Source organism: Canis lupus, chromosome 8 (genome assembly GCF_011100685.1).
Source record: "Canis lupus familiaris isolate Mischka breed German Shepherd chromosome 8, alternate assembly UU_Cfam_GSD_1.0, whole genome shotgun sequence".
Classification (NCBI taxonomy): Eukaryota; Metazoa; Chordata; class Mammalia; order Carnivora; family Canidae; genus Canis; species Canis lupus.
Genome location: NC_049229.1, coordinates 10,516,381 through 10,539,946, shown reverse-complemented (window position 1 = coordinate 10,539,946; position 23,566 = coordinate 10,516,381). Strand labels below are relative to the sequence as shown.

The window sequence follows — 23,566 nt, the reverse complement described above, 5'->3', positions numbered from 1 at the left end:
CGGAGCTGAATATCTTAGGGCCCTACTAATACCAGTGCCACTTGAAACCAATTTTTTAATTAAAGTGCTTGAAATGTTTCTGGTTCCTACACTGGAATTTTGGTCTCTGGATCATAAGTCACATTTTCAGTATGGTATTTTTTTTCTCAGTATGGTATTTTTAATGCCACTGTGGTGGTCTAGTTATCCTTTAATAAGAGAAAATTGAGCAGCAGACGTTCACATGGGACCTGAAAAGCAATTCCTAGGCAGAGCGCAGCCTAGAAAGTAAAATTTCTAACTCTAGATTTTGGTCTCAGATTCCTTGTCTTACTCAATTTCTTTTTTCTAAGATCTCACCTACGCAAAGTTCTTGATAAACTAAGTGGGATGGGGAAAAACTTGCTCTCATATTTATAGTTTAATTCAGTTTGCCATGAAATTAGATAAACTATGAAGGGGCTTTGTGTTCACATTTCCTACAGAAAATCTAATACTGCTGTGTAAAACACTGTCATCGTGAGGACTGTGCACAGTCCTGGGTATACTCTCCCTGTTAGACGGTCTGTTGTCCATTTGTAGGCTTGGTATTGTGTCTTATTAGGCCACTGAAAAGGAGTTAATTTTTTTAATGGGATTTTCCTTAAAGGTCCATTTATATCCTAAGAACAAGACATCCAGGTGTATTTTTTAAAAATTTATACAGATTTATGTAAAATCACAAATAAGAGAGTTAGCATTGGGTCATATGAGCCTGTCAGTTTCTCTGGCTTTTTTCTAAGCCTCCTCCTTACTTGCTGTCACACTTCCTGAGGAAAACCAACAGAACCTGGAAGCATGGAACAGGGGCAGAAGGCAGAGATCCTCAGTGGGGAGGAATAGCAGCGGATGGATGCAGAGAACACAGTTTAAGGAAATAAGGTGAGGGCAAAGGCCAGTGAGAACCAGAGAAACCTGGAAGGCAGGGCTGTTCAATCTGGAACCTTCACTTCCCTTTCCCAGGTAAACAGCTGACTCCCTTGAGGACTGTTCATAATTCTGAGACTCTTCACTCATGACAGCACTGACTGGTTCTCATGCTGAGATGGTTTTGGCCCCCTTACCTCTTGGTGCCTACCCTGCCCAAAGACGACTAGCTGCATGGGCCAGCTCTCACCCCGTACAACCCTGCTGTCAATATTTTAAAAAGAAAAAGATGTTTAGAAATCACTAAATGTGGGGTGCCTGAGTGGCTTAGTCAGTTGGGTGTCACACTCTAGATCTCAACTTGGGTCTTGATCTCAGGGTTGGGAGTTCAAGCCCTGCCCTGGGCTCCACGCTGGGCATGGAGACTACTAGAAAAAGAAAAAGAAAATTACTAAACATGAACTCGATTTTGGAGAGCACGTTCTTATCAAGACATTCAGGTTCTCTCATCATGTCTGACTCCTCCAGCCAAAAGTTGTTTCTTCAAAACTGCTTTTCCTACTTTTTTTTTAAAGATTTTTTTCTTTTTTTATGTGTTTTTTTTTTTTTTATTCAGAGAGAGAAGCAGAGACACAGGCAGAGGGAGAAGCAGGCTCCATGTAGGGAGCCCAACGTGGAACTCGATCCCGGGTCTCCAGAATCACACCCCAGGCTGCAGGCCGTGCTAAACCGCTGAGCCACCGGGGCTGCCCTGCTTTTCCTACTTTAGGAAAACCTTGGACACCACTAGATAGCCTGTGACAGGCACTTTACAAATGTTTTGTTTAGAGACTTAAGTTGCTACAATCTACTCCACATAATAACACATTTTTTAAAAACATGTCAAATTTAATCTCTTATCTAATTTTATAGCCCTGGAAACCCAGAGACTGGTACCATTCTGCCCTAGAGTAGATCTATGGTTGACGACATGTCACAGAACCTCTCTGGGCTTCAGTCTTTTCATTTAAAATATGAGGTTTTAACCTGATGACTGTAGTTTTCTTCTAGCTCCCAAGTACACAAATCCTATGATGCTAAATGTAACCTTCAGGGAGTGGGGAGCTAGTTTACTCCTATCTGACATTATCAAGCAATTCCTGATACAATCACATACTCCATCGTGCCTCAAAAGAAACCCTTTGGTAATGACTTAATCAATTATTGTGACCTTTCTGAGAGAACATGGGCACAACTTCAGCTTATTTAGAAGCTACTATTTGGGTGTTGGGTGGCTTCCCTGGAGAACTTGTTTGTTCTTGGCCAGTATTAACAGAGCCGCTAGTTGAACAAGTGCTGTTGTGATTTCTCATTAAGTCGGTGTGGAGTTATCTCTTATTCAGAGAAGCCCTATTCTGGTTTCTGGACCTCTAAGGGTGTTTGGGATTTTAGGAAAGTAATGAAGGATTGAGAGGTTGATGCCCCATGGTGGGCTCTGGGTCCTGACCAGGGCCTGACTATAAACTGGTGCTGATTACTGTTGCCCAGGTGCCTTCATTCCTCCAGGGAGAACCATGGTCGAAAACTTGCTGAGTTGCGGAGAGTACACGCAGGATGGAGGCCCTTCCTTCTCTCCCACCTTCAGCTACAGTAAAGAGGTACTTTTACATCACCCACAGAAGCTTTAAGTTTCTAGAATTAATTGCTCAGGCTTTGGGGTTTTAAGGACTTAGAAAATAAAAACATGAATGTTCTGAAGATTTATGTAGAAGGTATTTTTGAATCAAAAAAACATTCTGGATTCTAGGCCTAACCTATATTCGTGGGGTAGGGGCCCTGGAATACAAAGAGGGTTTCTAGCCTGTTCCCCACTTTACTTCCCTCGCATATATGTGGGTTATCGTCCCACCAGTTACCATCCCAAGCTGTCATCCCTGCCCTCAGTTGTGTGGAGAAGTATATATAGGCTCTACCTAGCAAGAGGCACTGGTATATTGGGCACCCAGTGAATTCTGGGGACTCAGGTACCTGGAGGATGGTTAAGAAGTGGACTGCGTCCCTGTAGGCTCTGGGTAGGCATCTTCATCTCATGGAGAGGGATGCTGCTGAAGGAGAGCCAGATGGGGCCCTCTAAAGCACAGGTACAGAAAAGGGATCCTGGTTGTCCAAATATAAAAGTAGGACTGCTGGATCCTACTGGATCCCAAATAAACCAAGTCTTTAAAGGCACCAAATACCAAAAAGGCTGTTTAGGTTTTCTTTCTTTCTTTTTTTTAAAGATTTTATTTATTTATTCATGAGAGACACACAGAGAGAGAGGCAAAGACACAGGCAGAGGGAGAAGCAGGCTCCACGCAGGGAGCCTGATGTGGGACTTGATCCCGAGACTCCAGGATCACACCCTGGGCCGAAGGCAGGTGCCAAACCACTGAGCCACCCAGGGATCCCTGGCTGTTTAGGTTTTCTGTGCGAACATTCACACATTACTAGGTGTGCCCTGGACCAAGAAGAGTTGACTTCTCCCCCAGAGCACTGTTCATTGGTGCCATTCCCCCGACCATTTAGCAGAGGGGGGAGTGGAGACAGTGCCTTTGAATTATGAATTGTCTGGAGAATTTACCAATCTGAGGCTACAGAGCTGAACACATTTTGGGAAGCTCATTAGTTAGTTCCTAAAAATCATCTTAATGAACAGAATTTAAATTTTTAAAAAAAAATATGAGGTTTTAACCTGATGACTGTAGTTTTCTACAGTTAATTATCATTTTAAGTACAATCTACCCCACCCCCAACATGGGGCTCAAACTCATGATCTCAAGATCAAAAGTCACATGCTCTACCAACTGAGCCAGCCAGGCACCCCCAGAACTTGAAATCTTTTTTTGTAATTTATTTGAGAGAGAAAGCAAAGCAGAGCAAGCAAGAGAGAACACAAATGGGGGGAGGGGCAGAGGGCGAGGAAGGAGCAGACTCCCTGCTAAGCTGGGGCCAGATGGGGGGCTCAATCCCAGGATCCCGGGATCATGACCGGAGCTGAAGGCAGACGCTCAACCAATTCCACCCAGGCACCGCCAGAACTTGAAATCTTAAATAAGTCTACTAAAGTATGTGATAGGGCAAACTTTCCCTATAGAAGCAGGGCCTCGGGAATCTTCGGGCAACATTTTAGCCCAGTGGGTGGAGTAGAATGTGAAGAATGTACAGGATCTTATGCATGGCACGTGAGTGATTTAGGTCACTGACATGCTTGGTCCCGAGGGTCCCTGACACTGACACTACCTGCACCTGCAACATAGAGTTGCCACTTAGTGAAAGGGTTTTCAAGAAGCCCAGAATTTCTGTGCTAATTTCTTGTGCTTAGGTCATTTCTTTTCTTTTAAAAATATATATTTATTTATTTGAGAGAGAGAGAGAGAATATGAGCAGGGGGTAGGGGGTGGGCAGAGGGAGAGAGAGGAAGCAGACTCCCTGCTGAGCATGGAGCCTGCCATGAGGACGGGCTCTATCCCAGAAACCTGACATCATGACCTAAGTTGAAACCAAGAGTTGGATGCTTAACCGGCTGAGCTACCCAGGCGCCCCCAGGTCATTTCTTTTTAAAATCCCACTTGTCTTGTTCTGTGCTGTTAGTCGTATTAGCAGTAGAACAAGCCCATTCTAGGGCTTGTATATAAATGGTGCGTTTTTATTTCTCAAAGTCTAACCATGTGGACTCTGGAAAGCTGCCTCATTCTTAAAATGCTTCAGGGTGGTGACGCTTCTGAAGAAAAAGATTGCAAGTCAATGGTTTCTTGGGAATTCCATGAGGTTTTGGCTTCCATCCTCCTGGTGCTGCACCAAAACCAAGCTTTGAAGCACGTCTATTCCATGTGGGTGGACAAAGAAGGCTTTCTTAAGCCTGAGCAAACACAAAGATAGGTGTTGTGAGTGTTGGGAGAACAAGCTCCAGGTTGCAATTCTATTGGTTGCTTGTTTGCAGGCTTTCAAGGCCTGAAGAAGCTTTCCTGGCAGAGCAGACCCGAACCATGGTAGCTGCTTCAGCAGGTTGCTGGTCATATGCTCCTAGGGCAGTGATGGAGAAGACCTCTGGCCTACACCGAGGGGGCAGGACATAGGCTATACCTCTAAAAGGCTCCCTTGTCTTACTGTTATGAAATTGGTGCCTAGAGGTCCTTCTAGTTAGAAAGAACTATGTACGAGGCAGAGTAAATGCATGGGTTTTAATTTGATTTTTTTTTTTTCAGATGGCTAAGGGTAGAAACCCTTTGAAAATGTTAATAGGAGAGAAGTATCCCATATTCTATCCACCATCTTTTACACTTTTAGGCCACTGGAAGTCCAGGTGAAATTATGCCTGGAGCAGAGGCATACACTTCCTGGTCTGGACAGATTCAGTTCCCTTCTCTAAAGATGAAGCAAAATTCCTAATCTGTCAGGTGGATACACCTGTCATTCTGAAGGGCTAAATATATAAAACTAACCAGAGGTATGTCTGAAACTAACATTATATGTTATTCGTACTTTGATTTAAAAAAATAGTAAGTTTCCTTTCTGCCTCCGCTGCCACCATGGCACCTGTGAAAAAGCTTGTGGCAAAGGGGGCAAAAAAAAAAAAAAAAAGCAAGTTCTGAAGTTTACCCTTGATTGCACCCACCCTATAGAAGATGGAATCATGGATGCTGCCAATTTTGAGCAGTTTCTTCAAGAGAGAATCAAAGTGAATGGAAAAGCTGGGAATCTCAGTAGAGCCGTTGTAACCATAGAAAGCAGCAAGAGCAAGAATCCTGTAACTTCTGAGGTGCCTTTTTCCAAAAGGTATTTGAGGGCAGCCCGGGTGGCTCAGTGGTTTAGCACTGCCTTCAGCCCAGGGCCTGGTCCTGGAGACCTGGGATTGACTCCCATGTCGGGCTCCCTGCGTGGAGCTTGCTTCTCCCTCTGCCTGTGTCTCTGCCTCTCTGTGTGTGTCTCTCATGAATGAATAAATAAAATCTTTAAAAAAAAAAAGGGTATTTGAAATATCTCACCAAAAAATATTTGAAGAATAACCTCCGTGACTGGTTGCGTGTAGTTGCTAACAGAAAAGGGAGTTACGAGTTGCGTTACTTCCAAACTAACCAGGACACAGAAGAGGAGGAAGATGAGGATTAAAACCCATTTATCCCAAATATTTTGCATGAGTTCTTGAATAAAACTTGGAAACCTCCCCCTAAAAAAAAAGGAAGGGAAAGCAAAAATGAAACTAAGTAAAATAAAGGGAAAAGATAGCAAACTGTGTGCCTTGGCGTGGAAATTAAATTTGAACAAGAATGCTGGAACTCGGGGCACCTGGCTGGCTCAGTGGGAAGAGCATGGGGCTCTTAATCTTGGGGTTGTGAGTTTGAGCCCCATGTTGGGTGTGGAGATTTGCTTAAAAATAAAATCTTAAAAAAGGGAAGAGAAAGAGAATGCTGGAGATCATTACCTGGAACTATACTATACCAGAGAACTATAAAGACAAACCCATCTCTACTTCTAATAAACATCTATTCAGTATATAAGACGCATCAATGCAACTAGTTCAGCTTATATAATATATATCCTGTTATATTTGATTCATTTTAATTCTCTGAATTTCCAGACTAGTTACAGTCTCTTTTCCTGTTCTGGGTGAAAGGTAGCTCAGCTCATTTACCTAGAGTCATGGCAACATCAACTATTAGGGAGAGGATGTTAAAGCTCTTCTAGCCTAATTCTACTATTTTTAGATGAAAGGTTGATGTGTCTTTCCCAACACATACAGTTTGTGGCAGGTTCAAAAGAGAAACTTGGGTTTCTATATTCCTAGGGAGGGGTCTAATAGCTTTTCCTATCTTCCCGATGACTTTTATTTTTTTATTCCTTAAAGATTTTATTTGTTTATTCATGAGAGACACAGAGAGAGAGGCGGAGACACAGGCAGAGGGAGAAGCAGGCTCCATGCACGGAGCCTGACGTGGGACTTGATCCCAGGCCAGGATCACGATCTGAGCTGAAGGCAGACGCTCAACTGTTGAGCCACCCAGGCGTCCCTCTGATGACTTTTTAAATCAAAAGGCATTTCTCTTATTCCCCTGTACAGGAGGAAGAGATTTATTTTGAATTGCTTTATAAAGGGCTTAGTTTAAAGGGAACGTAAGGTGCTGAGTGAAAATATACCTTAATGTACAGCCTGATCTTGGGTGTCCTAGGTCAAAGGAATCCTATAGATTTAGGTCACTCACCACTAGAGGGCACTCAAATTTTCCCAGTTAATTTAAGAGGCTTCCAGATACAGCTGCAAATGGAGTTGATCAACATATTTTCTATCAGTAGTAAAAGCTAAATAGCCATTTCTCCCAAATATACTGATGTCTAATGTATATATATGTATATAGAAACATGTTATAATTAACATGTTATATTTAATGTTACTATTTTAGATTTAAGCCTGATGCTTTTCCCAAAGGACTCTCTCATTAATTGCTTACAAGTGGTAAGCAGATTTCTGAAGTAAAAATTAACTTAAAAGTCAACTTGTGGGGTGCCTGGGTGGCTCAGATGGTTAAGCGTGTGCTTTCAGCTCAGGTCATGATCCTGGGGTCCTGGGATCGAGCCCCACATTGGCTCCCTGCTCAGTGGGGAGCCTGCTTCACCCTTTCCTGTCCTTCCTGCTCATGTTTTCCCTCTCTCAAATGAACAAATAAAATCTTAAAAAAAAAAAAAAAAAAAAAAAAAAAGGTCAACTTGCCTCCAGAGCACTCACACAAAGCCTAGTGGGCCCCTGTCAAAATCCACAGGCCTACGGTATTTGGAGCAACTACTGTTTGGGGGCCCTTGCATAATTTGATAAAAAGGACTAGAAAGAGAAGAAAAAGAGAGCTTTCTCTATTATAAAAGTAAATGAATACAAGTCAGGCAATTCTTTAACCCTCCAGTTTATCATCCTTGAAGGCCTTAATCTGATCATGTAAGGGATTTCTGGAGATTTATACTTGGAGCCATGAAAATCCATTCTCTCCAGGAGGACTAAACACTTTCTGGCTGCATTATTTAAATTCTGTAAAGGTTAAAGAAGTTGCATTATTATACCAGTTATCATCAACTATGACCATAGTTTTCCCCTGTCTGAAAAATATAACAGTCTTAATAAGAATTAAGTCCCAATAGTCCCAATAAGAATCTTTGGGACGCCTGGGTGGCTCAGAGGTTGAGCGCCTCCCTTCCGCCCAGGGCGTGATCCTGGAGTCCTAGGATCGAGTCCCGAGTCCCACATTGGGCTCCCTGCATGGAGCCTGCTTCTCCCTCTGCCTGTGTCTCTGCGCCTCTCTCTGTGTCTCTCATGAATAAATAAATACAAAATCTTAAAAAAAAAAAAAAAGAATTATTTTGTAAAAAAAGAGCAAAGGTGTTTCTGCAAAGCTTTTGCACCTCTATTTTGTTACTTGTTGATGGATGATTAGCATTCTGGATTCTGGTTTCTGCTGAATCCTTTTCCTGCCCCCATGGCACTTACCTGATCAGGACTAGCCTGTGCTTTGCCTACTGAGGAAAACTTGGCTCACAGCTTTGAAAAAGGATACATCTAATTCACTCTGGAAAAGAGAAAAAAGTACAAGGATGAGAATGAGACACTGGGATGCAGGCGCCTAGCGGAGTTTGCAGCTGCTCTGGCCACCAGCCTCGGAGCAGGTCAGGGAAGCAGCTCTGTACGTCGTAGGAGTCTGAGAGCAGGAAGGCCTTGAGTCCGGGATTGTGCTTTTTGTTAATTTATTTTTAAAGATGTATCTATTTGAGAGATAGAGAGGGCGCGCATGCGCACGAGTTGGGGGCGGAGCAGAGAGAGAGCAAGCCCTGAGCATAGAGCCTGACTTGGGGCTCCATCTCATGACCTTGAGATCAGGACTGAGTTAAACCAAGGGTCCCTGCACCACCCAGGCGCCCTTTGACTGTGCTTTTTTATAAAATGGCAGTTTGGAGGAATTTTGCCAACCAGAACAATTCATCCGCTGAACATAGAGGGAATAGACCAACTCAACCTTTACGGATGATAGCTAATTTGATATGTTTATCAAAAACCTTAATATTATGCACGCCCTCTGAATCCATCAATTTTACTTCTAGAAGTTTAACCAAAAGAAATAATTAGATAACAGCACAACACTGTGTGGTGGGATGTTCACGGTAATGCTGTTTATGGTAGCAAATTACTGAAAACAAGCTGAGCATCTATGAAAGGGGCACTAGTTAAATAAATTATAGCAGATCCACAAATGAGGGTATAGATCTCTAAGTATTAACACCATTAAGTAAAAAAAGCAAGTTACAGCAGGGGATCTACAGTATTATCCCATGGATATATGTACACATAGAGAAAGATACAGACACAATTAGATACTGACAGATATACGATGTCTAAAAGGAAATGTAAAAAAAAAAAAAATAAAATAAAAGGAAATGTACCCAATAATATATCAGTAAGTCATGGGCTTACTCATGATCTTCTCCCCTTTCTTTTTGCTTATATGTGTTTCTAATTTTTTTCAACGATCTTAGATGTTTGTATCATTAAAAAAATCATGAAGAAAAAAGTAAACAGTTAAATTCATATCTGAAAGGACTTAAGGTTTGTTCAGTGAAGCAGTGACAACCCTGACCCCACCATCCTCTCCTGCAAAACTGCCTCCATGGAAGCTAACTGGGTTGTCTTTTTGTTTTGAAATATGATGCTGAGATGCTTCTTTCAGCCCAGACAGCATGAGACTCATCTCCAAATTTAAGATTTGGAAACTAAGATTAAAATAGTCTCAGAAAGAATGTTTAAAACTCACAAACCTAAAAATAAATCTTAGATGACAAGGCATTCTCCGAGTGGGACAGATTCTATTTTCTTTCCCATAGTACTGTCTTCCCTCCTCTTTTCTCTTCTTTTTGCTGCTGTCATCCTAAACTGAGCCATCTCACAGTACTTCTGGAGTCCTGTGTAGTCACCAGTTTAAATTAAATTCTAATCTTTACTTCTGTGGTTTATGTGGTCACTGACTCTCTCCCCAGGACTACAGCAAGAATTCAGCAACATGCTATTTATTCTCGGTCACCGAATATAATAATGGTAATTTTAAAAACCTTAGCAATGATACTGCTTGGACTCACTCATGATTATCCCAGGTTTAAAATATTACGTTTTGGGGAAATGTTATTCTTCTTGATAGGTATTCCCTTAAAATGGCTAATCATGGTCAGCTCTGAGTCACAAACCCTGACTTGCAAACCAGCAAACCAGTCTGTCTTAAGGGAGTGGTTACTGTGTTTAGGCAGGAGCCACAGCTGTCCTGTCCAGTATGGTAACCACCAGCATCATATGGCGAATCAAATGAATTAAAATTAAATTCCTCATTTCCTCCTTTACACTAATCACATTTCAAATTTTGAAAAGCCACATGTGGCTGGTGCCTACTGCACTGGATAGCACAGGTACAGTACATTTCTGCAGTGGCTGAAAGTTCTATCAGACAGTGCTCAGTTGTGGCACTCTCTCCGAGCAGTCGGTAGAAAGATGGACTTTAAAGCCAGCCTTGGGGATCCCTGGGTGGCGCAGCGGTTTGGCGCCTGCCTTTGGCCCAGGGCGCGATCCTGGAGACCCGGGATCGAATCCCACGTCAGGCTCCCGGTGCATGGAGCCTGCTTCTCCCTCTGCCTGTGTCTCTGCCTCTCTCTCTCTCTCTCTCTCTCTCTCTCTTTCTCTCTCTCTCTCTCTCTCTCTGTGTCTGTCATGAATAAATAAATAAAATAAAATCTTAAAAAAAAAAAGCCAGCCTTAATGTCCCCCACCCCCTCATGGACCGTCTCTGGAATGGCCTGACCTTTTTCCCTCTTCCAGCTTCAGCGGCACTAACTCCGCCTAGCTAGATGCACAACCATCTCACAGGCCACAGGCAGCTTTCCAGCTTTCCTTATGCATTAAGTCAGTGGATCTCAAATCTAAGCATGCATCAGAATCATCCAGAAGGCTTGTTGAAACACAGATTGCTGAACCTCAATTCGGAGTTTCTGATTCAATATTCTGGGGTGGGCCTACAGTTTTTTTTTTTTTAACGTATTTTTTTTAGTTTTTATTTATTTATGATAGTCACACACAGAGAGAGAGAGGCAGAGACATAGGCAGAGGGAGAAGCAGGCCCCATGTACTGGGAGCCCGACGTGGGACTCGATCAGGAGTCTCCAGGACCGCGCCCTGGGCCAAAGGCAGGCGCTAAACCGCTGCGCCACCCAGGGATCCCCCACAGTTTGTTTTTTAAACAAGTTCCCAAGTGATGTTTATGTTGCTGGTCCAGGAACCGTACTTTGAGAACCACTGCACTAAAGCAATGAAAACAGAATAGTTGACTGTCCCATGCAGAAGCAGCTTGCCAAACTTTACTTCAGGTATTAGGAGTTAGACTGAAGATATAACTTTTTTTTTTTAAAGATTTTATTTATCTATTTAACAGAGAGAGAGAGAGAGAGCACACACAGGGGGAGCAGCAGAGGGAGAGGGAGAAGCAGGCTCCCCACTGAGCAGAGAGTATAATGCAGGGCTCCATCTCAGGACCCCGGGATCCTGACCTGAGCCAAAGGCAGACATTTAACCAACTGAGCCACTCGGGCACCCCTGAAGATATAAATTCTTTTTTTAAAGATTTTATTTATTTTTTCATGAGAGACACACACAGAGAGGCAGAGACACAGGCAAGAGGGAGAAGCAGGCTCCCTGCAGGGGAGCATGATGTGGGACACGATCCCAGGACTCTGGGATCATGACCCAAGCCGAAGGCAAATGCTCGACCACTGAGCCACCCAGGCGTCCCAAGATGTAACTTTTTTTTTTAATTTATTTTTTATTTATTTTTTTTAACTTTTTTTTTAATAATAAATGTATTTTTTATTGGTGTTCAATTTGCCAACATACAGAATAACACCCAGTGCTCATCCCCTCAAGTGCTCCCCTCAGTGCCCGTCACCCATTCACCCCCACCCCCGTCCTCCTCCCCTTCCACCACCCCTAGTTTGTTTCCCAGAGTTAGGAGTCTTTATGTTATGTCTCCCTTTCTGATATTTCCTACCCATTTCTTCTCCCTTCCCTTCTATTCCCTTTCACTATTATTTATATTTCCCAAATGAATGAGAACATATAATGTTTGTCCTTCTCCGATTGACTCATTTCACTCAGCATAATACCCTCCAGTTCCATCCACGTTGACGCAAATGGTGGGTATTTGTCATTTCTAATAGCTGAGTAATATTCCATTGTATACATAAACCACATCTTCTTTATCCATTCATCTTTCGATGGACACCGAGGCTTTTGTGGACATTGCTGCTATAAACATCGGGGTGCAGGTGTCCCGGCATTTCATTGCATCTGTCCAAGATGTAACTTTTTTTTTTTTTTTTTTTTTTTTTTTATGATAGTCACAGAGAGAGAGAGAGAGGCAGAGACACAGGCAGAGGGAGAAGCAGGCTCCATGCACCGGGAGCCCGACGTGGGATTCGTCCCGGGTCTCCAGGATCGCACCCTGGGCCAAAGCCCTGGGCCAAAGGCAGGCGCCAAACCGCTGCGCCACCCAGGGATCCCAAGATGTAACTTTTTAACATGAGTTTTGCCGTTAGCAGAATTTAGTCCCTATCCATTAGTGAAATGCAATCAAACGCAAATCAAATGAGGGAGCAGAGTCCCCTCACTGCCTCAGGAAGAAGCGGCCTGAAATAGTTCCCTCCTAAACCTTTTATTTACAAGCAAAATGAAAGAAGCAAAACAACTTTGAGAACTCACTTTGTGCCACTACTATCTCTCACGAATGTCTAACCAAGGCTCAGGAAGGCCTACCGGAGTAGAGTAAAACAGCAGTTTAGTGCTGCCTTCGGCCCAGGGCGTGATCCTGGAGTCCTGGATCAAGTCCCACGTCGGGCTCCCTGCATGGAGCCTGCATCTCCCTCTGCCTGTGTCTCTGCTGCGCTCTCACTCACTCTCTCTCTCTCTCTCTCATTAATAAATAAATAAATAAATAAATAAATAAATAAATAGAAAAAATAAAAAATAAAATAAAAAGAATATTGGATTTCATGCTAACTACAAAGTTAATGTTGTCAAGATAGTGTAGTTCTGGCACAAGGAAAAATATATAGATCATTGCAACAGAACTGCAAGTTCAGAAATAAATCCTTATATTTATGGTCAATTGATTTTTGACAAGGTTGCCCAGACAATTCACTGGGGAGAAAGAACAATCTTTTCAATCAGTAGTGTTGGGAAAATTGGATATCTACATACGAAAGAATGAAGTTAGACCCCCTACCTCACACCATATATAAAAATTACTCAAAATGGATCAAAGAACTAAATGTAGGAACTAAAAGAAAAAAACACTTGGGATTCCTGGGTGGCTCAGCGGTTGAGCATCTGCCTTTAGCTCAGGTAATGATCCCGGGATCCTGGGATCGAGTCCTGCATTGGGCTCCCTGCATGGAGCCTGCTTCTCCACTGCCTATGTCTCTGCCTCTCTCTGTGTCTCTCATGAATAAATAAAATCTTTAAAAAAAAAAAAAAGAAGAAGAAGAAGAAAACACTGGAGTAAATCTTCATGATCTTAGGTTGGGCAAAGCCTTTTTAGACATGACACCAAAAACATAAGCAAAAAAGGAAAAATAAATTAATTGAACTTTATCAAAATTAAAAACTCTTGTAATTCACAGAACACTACCAAAAAAATGAAAATTTCTTCCACCAAATACCTATCAATATTTGTATTCAATTAGTTCAAAGATTTTTCTATCCAATCAATTCAAAGAGATCTGTATTCAAAATATATAAAGAACTCTTACAGCTCAACAATAAAAAGACAAATAATTCAACTGAAAAATGGACAAAGGATTTAAACAGACATTTCTCCAAAGAAGATATAAAAATGGCCAATAAACACATGAGAAGATGCTCAATATTTGCTGTGCATTAGTGAAATGCAAATCAAAACCATATATATTTTTAAAGATTTTATTTAGGGATCCCTGGGTGGCGCAGCGGTTTGGCACCTGCCTTTGGCCCAGGGCGCGATCCTGGAGACCAGGGATCGAATCCCACGTCGGGCTCCCTGCATGGAGCCTGCTTCTCCCTCTGCCTGTGTCTCTGCCTCTCTCTCTCTCTCTCTCTGTGTGTGACTATCATAAAAAAATTAAAAAAAAATCACACTAAAGATTTTATTTATTCATTCATGAGAGAGACAGAGAGGCAGAGGCAGAGACACAGGCAGACGGAGAAGCAGGCTCCCCACAAGAAGCCCGATGCGGGAATCAATGCTGGGACTCCAGGATCATGCCCTGAGCCAAAGGCAGACACTCAAACACTGAGCTACCCAGGCATCCCTCAAAACCACAATTTATTGGCCTCTATACCACTTCATCCCCACCAGGATGGCTATAATCAGAAAGACAGATAATAAAAAGTTTTGCCGAGACCACGAAGAAATTAGAACCCTCAGACACTGTGGATGAGAATTTAAATCATGCAGCCACTTTGGAAAACAAAGTGCATCAAAATGTTAAACGTGGAGTTACCACATCACCTAGCAATTCTACTCCTAGGTATATTATACCCAAGAAAACTGAAAATATGATGCTACGCAAAAATGTTTACACAAATGTTCAAAGCTGCATTACCCATAATAGGCAAAAGTACCATTAACCCCCAAATGTCCATCAACTATTAGCCGGATAAACAATATGTGGCATATCCATATAGCAGCATATTATTTGGCAATAAAAAGGAAAGAAGTACTGACACATCACATGCTATAACATGTGATACATGAATTGTGTGACACATGAATCTTGAAAACATATGCTAAGTAAAAAAAAAAAAAAAGCCACAAAAGACCACATATTGTACAATTCTATATAAATAAACTGTCTAGAATAGGCGAACCCATAGAGACAAAAAGTAGATTGACGATTACCTAGGGCCTGGACCCAGGGAGGGGGATTGCTGGGAGGGAAATGCTAATAGCTATGGTGTTTGTTGGAGGTATGAAATATTCTAAAATTGTGCTGATGGTTGCACAACTATGTGGAAGTACTAAAACCTAATATACATTAAATGCGTGAGTATCAGGGCATGTAAATTGTGTTTCAAAATTCTGGGGTTTTTTGTTTTGTCTTTTAAAGACAAAACAGGGAGGCACCTGGGTGGCTCAGTCAGCTAAGCATCCGATTCTTGGTTCCAGCTCAGGTCATGATCTCAGGATGGTGAGATTGAGCCCCATGTCAGGCTCTGCTCTCAGGGGGAAGTCTGCTTGAGATTCTCTCCCTCCTCCTCTGCCCCTCTCCCCACTCTCACATGCACGCACACACACACACACACACACACACACACTCACACACACTCTCTCTCTCAGATAAATAAATAAGATCTTTAAAAAGGGGGCTGCTGGAAAGGAACTCATGTATTCCTTAAGGGGAGTTGGTTTTGATCATTAAAGCAAAGATTTGGACGGAAATGATTGCTAAACTAAAAAGGTTCCTAGTGCCTTAGGAAGGCAAACAGAAAAAAAAAAAAAAAAAAAAGAGAAAAGAGACAGAGAGTAAGTTAAATAGCAAAGTCTCTTAATTATTATTATTTTTTAAGATTTTATTTATTTATTCATGAGAGACACAGAGAGGTAGGGACATAGGCAGAGGGAGAAGCAGGCTTCATGCAGGGAGCCCAATGTGGGATTTGATCCCAGGACCCCAGGATCACGCCCTGGGCTGAAGGCAGACACTCAACCACTGAGCCAACCAGGTGCCCCAAAGTCTCTTAATTAAAAGAAAGACATAAGCGGTTCTTAGTCTTGTAGAACTGGTTCTTTATAAAGAAGAACATAAGGCACACATAGGTTTTGTAGCACTTTGGATAAACCAGAAGGAAAGGTAAAGAAAATGTGGCATCACCTGGGTTTTAACTTTTACATATTAAAGCTCTATACTAACACAGGTTCTTCATACAGACCCATTTCTGGGAAGTTGGGCGGTGGGCAAAAAACATTTTTTAGCCATTAGACTTACCACTCGGCTGAAGTACTCATCTAACACTTCCACAAAGTTATGGATAAATTCATAAATTGCCATCTCATTCTGAAATAAACAAGAAAAGGTACAGTTAGTTTTAGTATGGCCCATGTGTAAATTAGACACTGACAAATATTCAGAGTAGTTCTACGACTCACTTGTTTGAAAGAAGCTTATGAACAGAAGGAACAGTGAAAGCCTTAACCTTAAGATTTTAAGTCCCTAATGAATTTAGTGGGACTGAAACCAGATTAGGTTTTGAGGTCTACTCCCTGACTTTGTCATCAACTGGCTGAAACAACATTTCACGTTTGTCATGCCACCACTTCTCCATTTGTGAAGATGGGAAACTACCTTAAAATCTGGTTCACAGATAAAAAACAACCAACTGAAATTCTGAAGTATCTTAAATCTTAAACGCCTTTGCAGGGATTCCAGAGCCATAGGTTCTGTTGACTTGAAACTGACGCTTCTAGAAAGGTAGACTGAATCTGAGGAAATTCAATCACAACACAATCATTGTTACAGTTTGCTCAGGTTTCTGATATGTCAGCTTATATTTAATGCTACAGTTGATTGGCCTCTACCTGTCTAAGCTGCCCCACTGTGCCACACAGAACAAGGGCAAGACACTGGTGTTGCCTAGGGTTGGGAAAAGCATTCTGGAGTTTTATGCTTCCCCACAGGCTGCTCCTCCAATCCAGGAACAATCCTAGGTATTTTTCTTCCACATAGCTTTCCCTAGCCTTGATAGAAACCAAGACCTCCAAGAGTCAAGCAAGAGAACTCTTAGATGAGTAGGAAATGACAATTTAAGGGGAGTAAAAATCAGTCTGTCATTCCTAATTTTCTTGCATTTTCCATAGGCTCCTCTATTATCTCACCTCTGTGTCATTAACTCCAACCACAATGAAGAGAGCTGCATACTGTCGATATATCAGCTTGAAATCCTTAAACTCAATGAAAGAGCACTAGAAAAAAAAAAAAAAAGACATTGATTCCTATGGTTCCAAGGATCTCTTCAAAAAGGCCTGCATAATTTCTAGGTTCTGATTTCAGTATGGGTCAACATATTCCTAGAAATATACAGTATTAAAATGTTACACAATCTTTGTTGGTTGCCTGTTGGTGGCTTTTTCACAATATTCAGGGGACTACTTGGAAGCATCTCTAGTGGGAGGCAGAGAGGGGGTCCAGGAAAAAACGATTGGAGCAGCCACATGGGTTCCCACCTTAATCCTTCTCATTCCTTTGCTTCACTCTGTGTAGAAATCAGCAGGCAAAGGTACTAAATAATCAGCATTTTAAACTGCCTCAACATTAAAATAAGCCAACATGACAGAGAAGGTTTTCTTCTTTTCATCTCCCATAGGCTCTTTTGGAAGCAATTAGAGATTGCATTTTGTATTATTTAATAGCCACCAAACAACCAAATATACACAGCATACACACATGCAAAAAGAATCCTGATTTCTTTTTCTTATTTTTTTTTTTTTATTTTTATTTATTTATGATAGTCACACACACAGAGAGAGAGAGAGAGAGAGGCGGAGACATAGGCAGAGAGAGAAGCAGGCTCCATGCACCAGGAGCCCGATATGGGATTCGATCCTGGGTCTCCAGGATCACGCCCTGGGCCAAAGGCAGGCACTAAACCGCTGCGCCACCCAGGGATCCCTCTTTTTCTTACACTGATGAAAAGAATAAATGTAGACTCTTCTATAAATTATTTAAAGTTTTGGCTTTTGTGGGGCAGATGCTAGAGAAAATTTCCCATTGTAAACATTGCTTCCTATGAATTAATAACAAGTTACCACCACTGACTTGTGGATAAAACAACTCCCTTCCAATTCATCTCTCTCCTACAGCCATTGTACAAAGGGTTTGGGGATGGCCCTGGGCAGATGGGAATTGGATAGCAGGCTAACGGCGCAGTGCTGCCCTTCCTTTGGATTTTTGGGTGTGCTTGGCCAAATGTGATTGTGCATGAACTGTGTGGCTGTTGGCACTGGCATGATTGCTCTTGGGTGCCCAGAAGCTCCTGGAGATTAAGCTGTTAGTTTTAATTATGAAATTTCTTCCATGGGAAAACCACTTGACAACCTATAAAATGCAGGAATTTGAGGCTCTTATTTGAAATTAGGATAAAGGTAAGAAGTGCAGGACCATTCTGTTGCTTTTGGCTCACTGTAGAGCCAGTGTGATTTCTGCTCAGTTGGATCTTTCAAGGAAACACAACCTATTTGAAAGAACATTTTTCGAAGCCTCTTGGGAGTTTCTGACATTAAAAAAAAAAAAAAAAAAAGTACCAAAGCACCTTTGTGGATAAAATAAAAACTAAGCTGCAATTGTGTTACTTCAGTGCCTAATTATCCCAAAGCCCAGTGGGTTCCTTTTAAAATCTAAAATAATTCAGAATGCTTCAAAAATATCGTTCCAAGGCATATATTTCAAAAGGTAATGTATCAGTGAAGATGGTGTTTGAAACTGTGCAGTGCCTGTATTCTGCAGAAAGATTCAACAGAAATGCTTCTCGAGTTTATCTTTACTTCAAGTGAGGCTCTTCACCCAGCCCTTTAACCATTCCTGTTTCCCTCTGACAACTGCATGAAGCAAGCCGTGTGTGCCGTGGCAGGCCAAAGTAGTAATTCAAAGAGGACTCTGAGATGTGGACGCTGGAAAATCAATTTAGAAGCCAAGGGAAACACAGTTCCAACATGTAACTTCTGAGCACTGATGTACTTTAATATTTTAAGACCTAGCAGTGGTGCCCGCAGGCAGCCTTTCTGCATATGCTGTGAAATGGAGACCCGGCAACATTAATGGGTGGTTTAAACAAGCTTTCTGCTTTTGCTGCAATTTGTTCAGTGATTTCCAGTGAACTCAAAGTTTAGGACCCCGATTAAGTAATTCTCCAATTAAACTTCTTTGTAAAAATAGGCCCAGTTCCTAAAATTCCTACTTGTACCTAACCTCTATTTTGACAGAATGAATAGATTTGTTGTTTTGTAGGAATTTTTAACTTCCACTTACTCCATCTACATAATAAAAGACAAGTTCAAATTTGCTTTGTTTTTTAAATCACTAGTTCTCATTTTACATTGGTGTTAAGTTTACAAAAATGATAAGCAGGAAAAAATTATGCTCTACGTGAGAATCACACTATTATCCTCTGGCACAAAGCGGGTCTCAAGTGCTCACCTATAAACCAATCATCTGACCTTTATCTCTTGGCTTAGAGAAAGCCACCTGCTGGAAGCACTCCTAAGAGTTGTGAGGGCTGCATTCATACAGACAAAAAAAGAAGATATGCCTATGAGCTGGAATAAATTTGAGACAAATCTGCTGACCTAAATAAGAACTCAAGACTTTTCCTGGTTTTCCTTATTTGTATTTTCCTTAAGGGGACATAAAGAGAGCTATGCTTCAGTCTTCATTTCACTCCATTTGTTATTTTCCCTAGTAGCTGTTGAAAAGAATGTAGTTTGAAGAAAATGATGGCCCTTGAGACTCAGTAATAACAAATCTGCCATTGCCAAGTTGAACGCAGAGATAAAAGACAGAACCAGAAACTTACTTGTTCACTGGATCGGGAGAGACAGCTCTTTATGACTTCCGTTTCAAGAAGTGTACGCTTATTAATCTCCACATGTTCATAGTATTTAGAAAGTCGGGTCTGTCCTTGTTTATTCACCATTAGGAAAAACTTTATCATTTTTTTTTTCTGGCCAGTGTTTTTCCAGATAGTTCAAAAGTTATGTCAAGAGGTGCCTGTAATTAGAACCTGAAGGGTGAAAGAACAAATAAAAGCTAAGGTCAAATATCTCAAAGAATAATATTAGATGTGCTCTATAGAGGAACCAGAAGTAAATAAATAACAATACTGTTTTTCACTCAAATGAGCTAAATGAGGTTTAATGAAATAACTAGGGATCCCTGGGTGGCTCAGCGGTTGAGCATCTGCCTTCGGCCCAGAGCCTGATCCTGGAGACCCAGGATCGAGTCCCGCATTGGGCTCCCTGAGTGGAGCCTGCTTCTCCCTCTGCCTGTGTCTCTGCGCCTCTCTCTCTCTCTCTGTGTTTCTCATGAATGAATGAAATCTTTAAAAATAAAATAAAATAAAATATGAAATAACTAAACATAAATTTTCATTAGTTACCCTCCAAAAGTTTTTGTTTGTTTTTAGTAGGCTCCAATGCAGGGCTTGAACTCACCACCCTGAGATCAAGACTTGGGCTGAGATAAAGAGTTGGATGTTTAACTGACTGAGCCACCCAGGCTCCCCTCTTCCAAAACATTTTTTAATTTCCCCAGTATTGCTATTCATATTTGTTCATTAGATTCATCATTTTTGTTGGGTACCAATTATGTGTCAAGTACCAAGAACATACAAAGAGAAAGAAGTGGTGACCTCGGGATGCCAGGGTGGCTCAGTGGTTGAGCATCTGCCTTTGGCTCAGGTCATGATCCTGGAGTCTTGGAATTGAGTCCTGCATCAGGCTCCCTGCAGGGACCCCTGCCTCTCCCTCTGTCTATGTCTCTGCCTCTCTCTGTGTGTCTCTCATGAATAAATTCTTTTTTTTTTTTAATTGGAGGTAAATTTGCCAACATAGCATAGCATAACACCCAGTGCTCATCCCACCAAGTGCCCCCCCTCAGTGCCCATCACCCAGTCACCCCAACCCCCTGCCCACCTCCCCTTCCACTACCCCTTGTTCGTTTCCCAGAGTTAGGAGTCTCTCATGTTCTGTCACCCTCACTGATATTTTCACTCATTTTCTTTCCTTCCTTTTATTCCCTTTCACTATTTTTTATATTCCCCAAATGAATGAGACCATATAATGTTTGTCCTTCTCCGATTGACTTATTTCACTCAGCATAATACCCTCCAGTTCCATCCACATCGAAGCAAATAGTGGGTATTTGTCATTTCTAATGGCTGAGGAATATTCCACTGTATACATAGACCACATCTTCCTTATCCATTCATCCCTTTGGTGTCCATTGAAAGATGACAGATTTATTGTTAGAAACAATAAATAAATTCTTAAAAAAAAGAAGTGGTGACTTCTATTTTTATGCAATGTTTAGAACACTTTGTTAAAGCACAAAATTGTTAGAAGTAAAAAACACAGTAAATATTTACAAAAACATTGGTAACGCCACTCAAGTCTAATGCAGAAAGGTCTTAAAAAGTTTGTAAGTTGAGGGGGATCTTGGTGGCTCAGTTGGTTAGGCACCAGACTCTTGATTTTGGCTCAGGTTATGATCTCAGGGTTGTGGGATGGGCTCTCAGCTCAATGGGGAGTCTGCTTGAGATTCTCTCCTACTCATTCTGCCCCCCCATGCTCAATAAATAAATAACATCTTTAAAAAAAAAGTTTATAAGCTGAAAATTATTGAGGTTTCCCAAAAGGGATGTTAACTGCTCACTGCTGAGTATGGCATTGATACAAGATCTTTGAGTGAATGCTGTCCCCTGCTTTTTTGTAACCCAGTGTTCCCTGAAAATTTGTTCTTTAGGAGATTCAGACTTGGAGATAGCTGAGAGGACAAGTCAAGAGATGAGATAGTCACACAACTGGTGGTCTAATTTTCTTCAACCTACTGACTGTACTGAGGTTATCCATACACGGCTAGGGTATTTTTCTTCAGCCTCTGCAAATATTCAAAAGGATATGAATATGAGCATTTTCTCATTGATTGAGCAAAAATCCAGCACATCAAAAGCAGAGTGGGGAGCATTTGTACTAGAACTACAAAGTTCTGTCTGATGGGAAATTAAGAAGTAGTCATTTCTTTCTTTTTTTTTAAGAAGTAGTCATTTCTGATCTTTCTGATCTTCACCCCTCGCAAAGGTGCCGGGTAGGTAAACAAGCAACAGCAGTACAAGATGAGTTGTAGTCGGGAGGGTGTACTTCTGAGGTACACGGACGGGTAGGATGGGAGAGTTGGAAATGGCTTCCCAGAGGAGGGGCATTTAAGCAAGATCTGGAAGAATGATCCACAGGGGTGACTCTGAGGCAGAAAAAATAGGGGCAGCTCTGGAAAGTTCACTGCAGATGCTGTTCAGAGGGCAGGAACAATGGCTGCAGGACACTGAGCTGCTCACATAAAGTAAAACTGGCTTTAGGGGATGCCTGGGTGGCTCAGCGGTTGAGCACCTGCCCCTGGCCCAGGGCATGATCCCGTGGCCTCAGGATCCAGTCCCACATCGGGCTCCTTGCCTGGAGCCTGCTTCTCCCTCTCCCTGTGTCTCTGCCTCTCTCTCTTTGTCTTTCATGAATAAATAAACAAAAATCTTTTTAAAAAATAAAAAAATAAAACTGGCTTTAGAAGTCATACTAAGGACAGGTGCGTGGGTGGCTCACCTGCATGGGTTCCCTGCTCAGTGGGGAGCCTGCTTCTCCAGCTCCCTCTGCCCCTCCCCCTGCTTGTGCTTTGTCTCTCTCTCAACTAAATAAGTAAATAAAATCCTTAGGAAAAAAGTCATGCTAAGGAATATGAACTTTATTTTATGGACAGTAGGGACAAGATCTATAGTGAAGTAGTTCTTCCATCAGTGTTGGAAGCAGTAGTAGTAATCTCCACTGTTGCCGAAGTCCCCCACCAAGGCCCTCTAACAATTCCTATGGAAGGTCCTATGCCAAGCAATTTACATATATTACTTAATTCTCACAATTCTCTGAGGCTGGTACTTGTGTTATCCCCACTCTAAGGCCAATCAAATTGAAGTTCAGGGATGGCAGGGTGCCCAAAGTCTCTGGATTTCTTGTGTCAGAAATGAGATGCAACTCAGAAGTTAAGCAAATTTAATTGGATCCATGACACTCCCTAACTCGTCCCCATCATTCAACAGTTATGCTTGCAATTTTATTCCTAAATCAGCTATACTGAATTTTTTTTTAAGATTTTATTTATTTATTCATGAGAGACACAGAAAGAGAGGCAGATACACAGGCAGAGAGAGAAGCAGGCTCCATGCAAGGAGCACGATGTGGGACTCGATCCTGGGAATCCAGGATCAGGCCCTGGGCCAAAGGCAGACGCTCAACCGCTGAGCCACCCAGGTGTCCCTGTACTGAATCTTGTGTTTGGTTCTCCTATACTTACTATAGACTTTGAAAGGATCAGGGCAAAAGAGCACAATGTTGACCAATGGCCAGTGCTTCTTTTGTCATGAGCCTCAGAGCTGCCTCGACTCACCTGAAAGTATCATATTTACATTTTGTAATATCTATGAAAATTTGGTGCAAAAGACCAAAAACTAATAATAGTTCTTTTTTTTTATTTTTAAAAAATTTATTAATTCATGAGACACACACACACACACACACAGACACACAGAGAGAGAGAGAGGCAGAGGGAGACGCAGGCTCCATGCAGGGAGCCTGACATGGGACTCAATCCCAGGTCTCCAGGATCATGCTCTGGGCTGAAGGCAGCGCTAAACTGCTGAGCCACCCCGGCTGCCCAATAATAGTTCTTAAATGAACTTTTTAAAAAAGATTTTATTTATTTGAGAGAGAGTGAAAGAGCAAGTGCGCACAGGCAGGGGGAGAGGCAGAGGCAGAAAGAAAGGGAGAAGCAGACTCTCCACCAAGTTAGGAGCCCAATGTGAGGTTCTGAT

General features: G+C 41.9%; 1 protein-coding gene across 9 annotated transcripts in view; it reads right to left on the bottom strand.

Moving 5' to 3' along the window:
- AP4S1 (adaptor related protein complex 4 subunit sigma 1) overlaps window positions 1-23,566 on the bottom strand; it is a 54,789-nt gene that overhangs the window by 3,308 nt on the left and 27,915 nt on the right. For 8 of the 9 annotated variants that reach the window (XM_038544413.1, XM_038544407.1, XM_038544410.1 and 5 more), the window contains 4 exons: window positions 19,514-19,720; window positions 16,821-16,907; window positions 15,934-16,002; window positions 8,442-8,453 (listed from right to left, as the gene is read on the bottom strand). In XM_038544413.1, the coding sequence (XP_038400341.1) occupies window positions 8,442-8,453; window positions 15,934-16,002; window positions 16,821-16,907; window positions 19,514-19,651 (306 nt within the window). In that variant the 5' untranslated portion in view covers window positions 19,652-19,720. Of the gene's footprint in view, window positions 1-7,771; window positions 7,919-8,374; window positions 8,454-15,933; window positions 16,003-16,820; window positions 16,908-19,513; window positions 19,721-23,566 lie in introns of those variants that run through there. The other variant, XM_038544415.1, reaches the window with a different exon arrangement.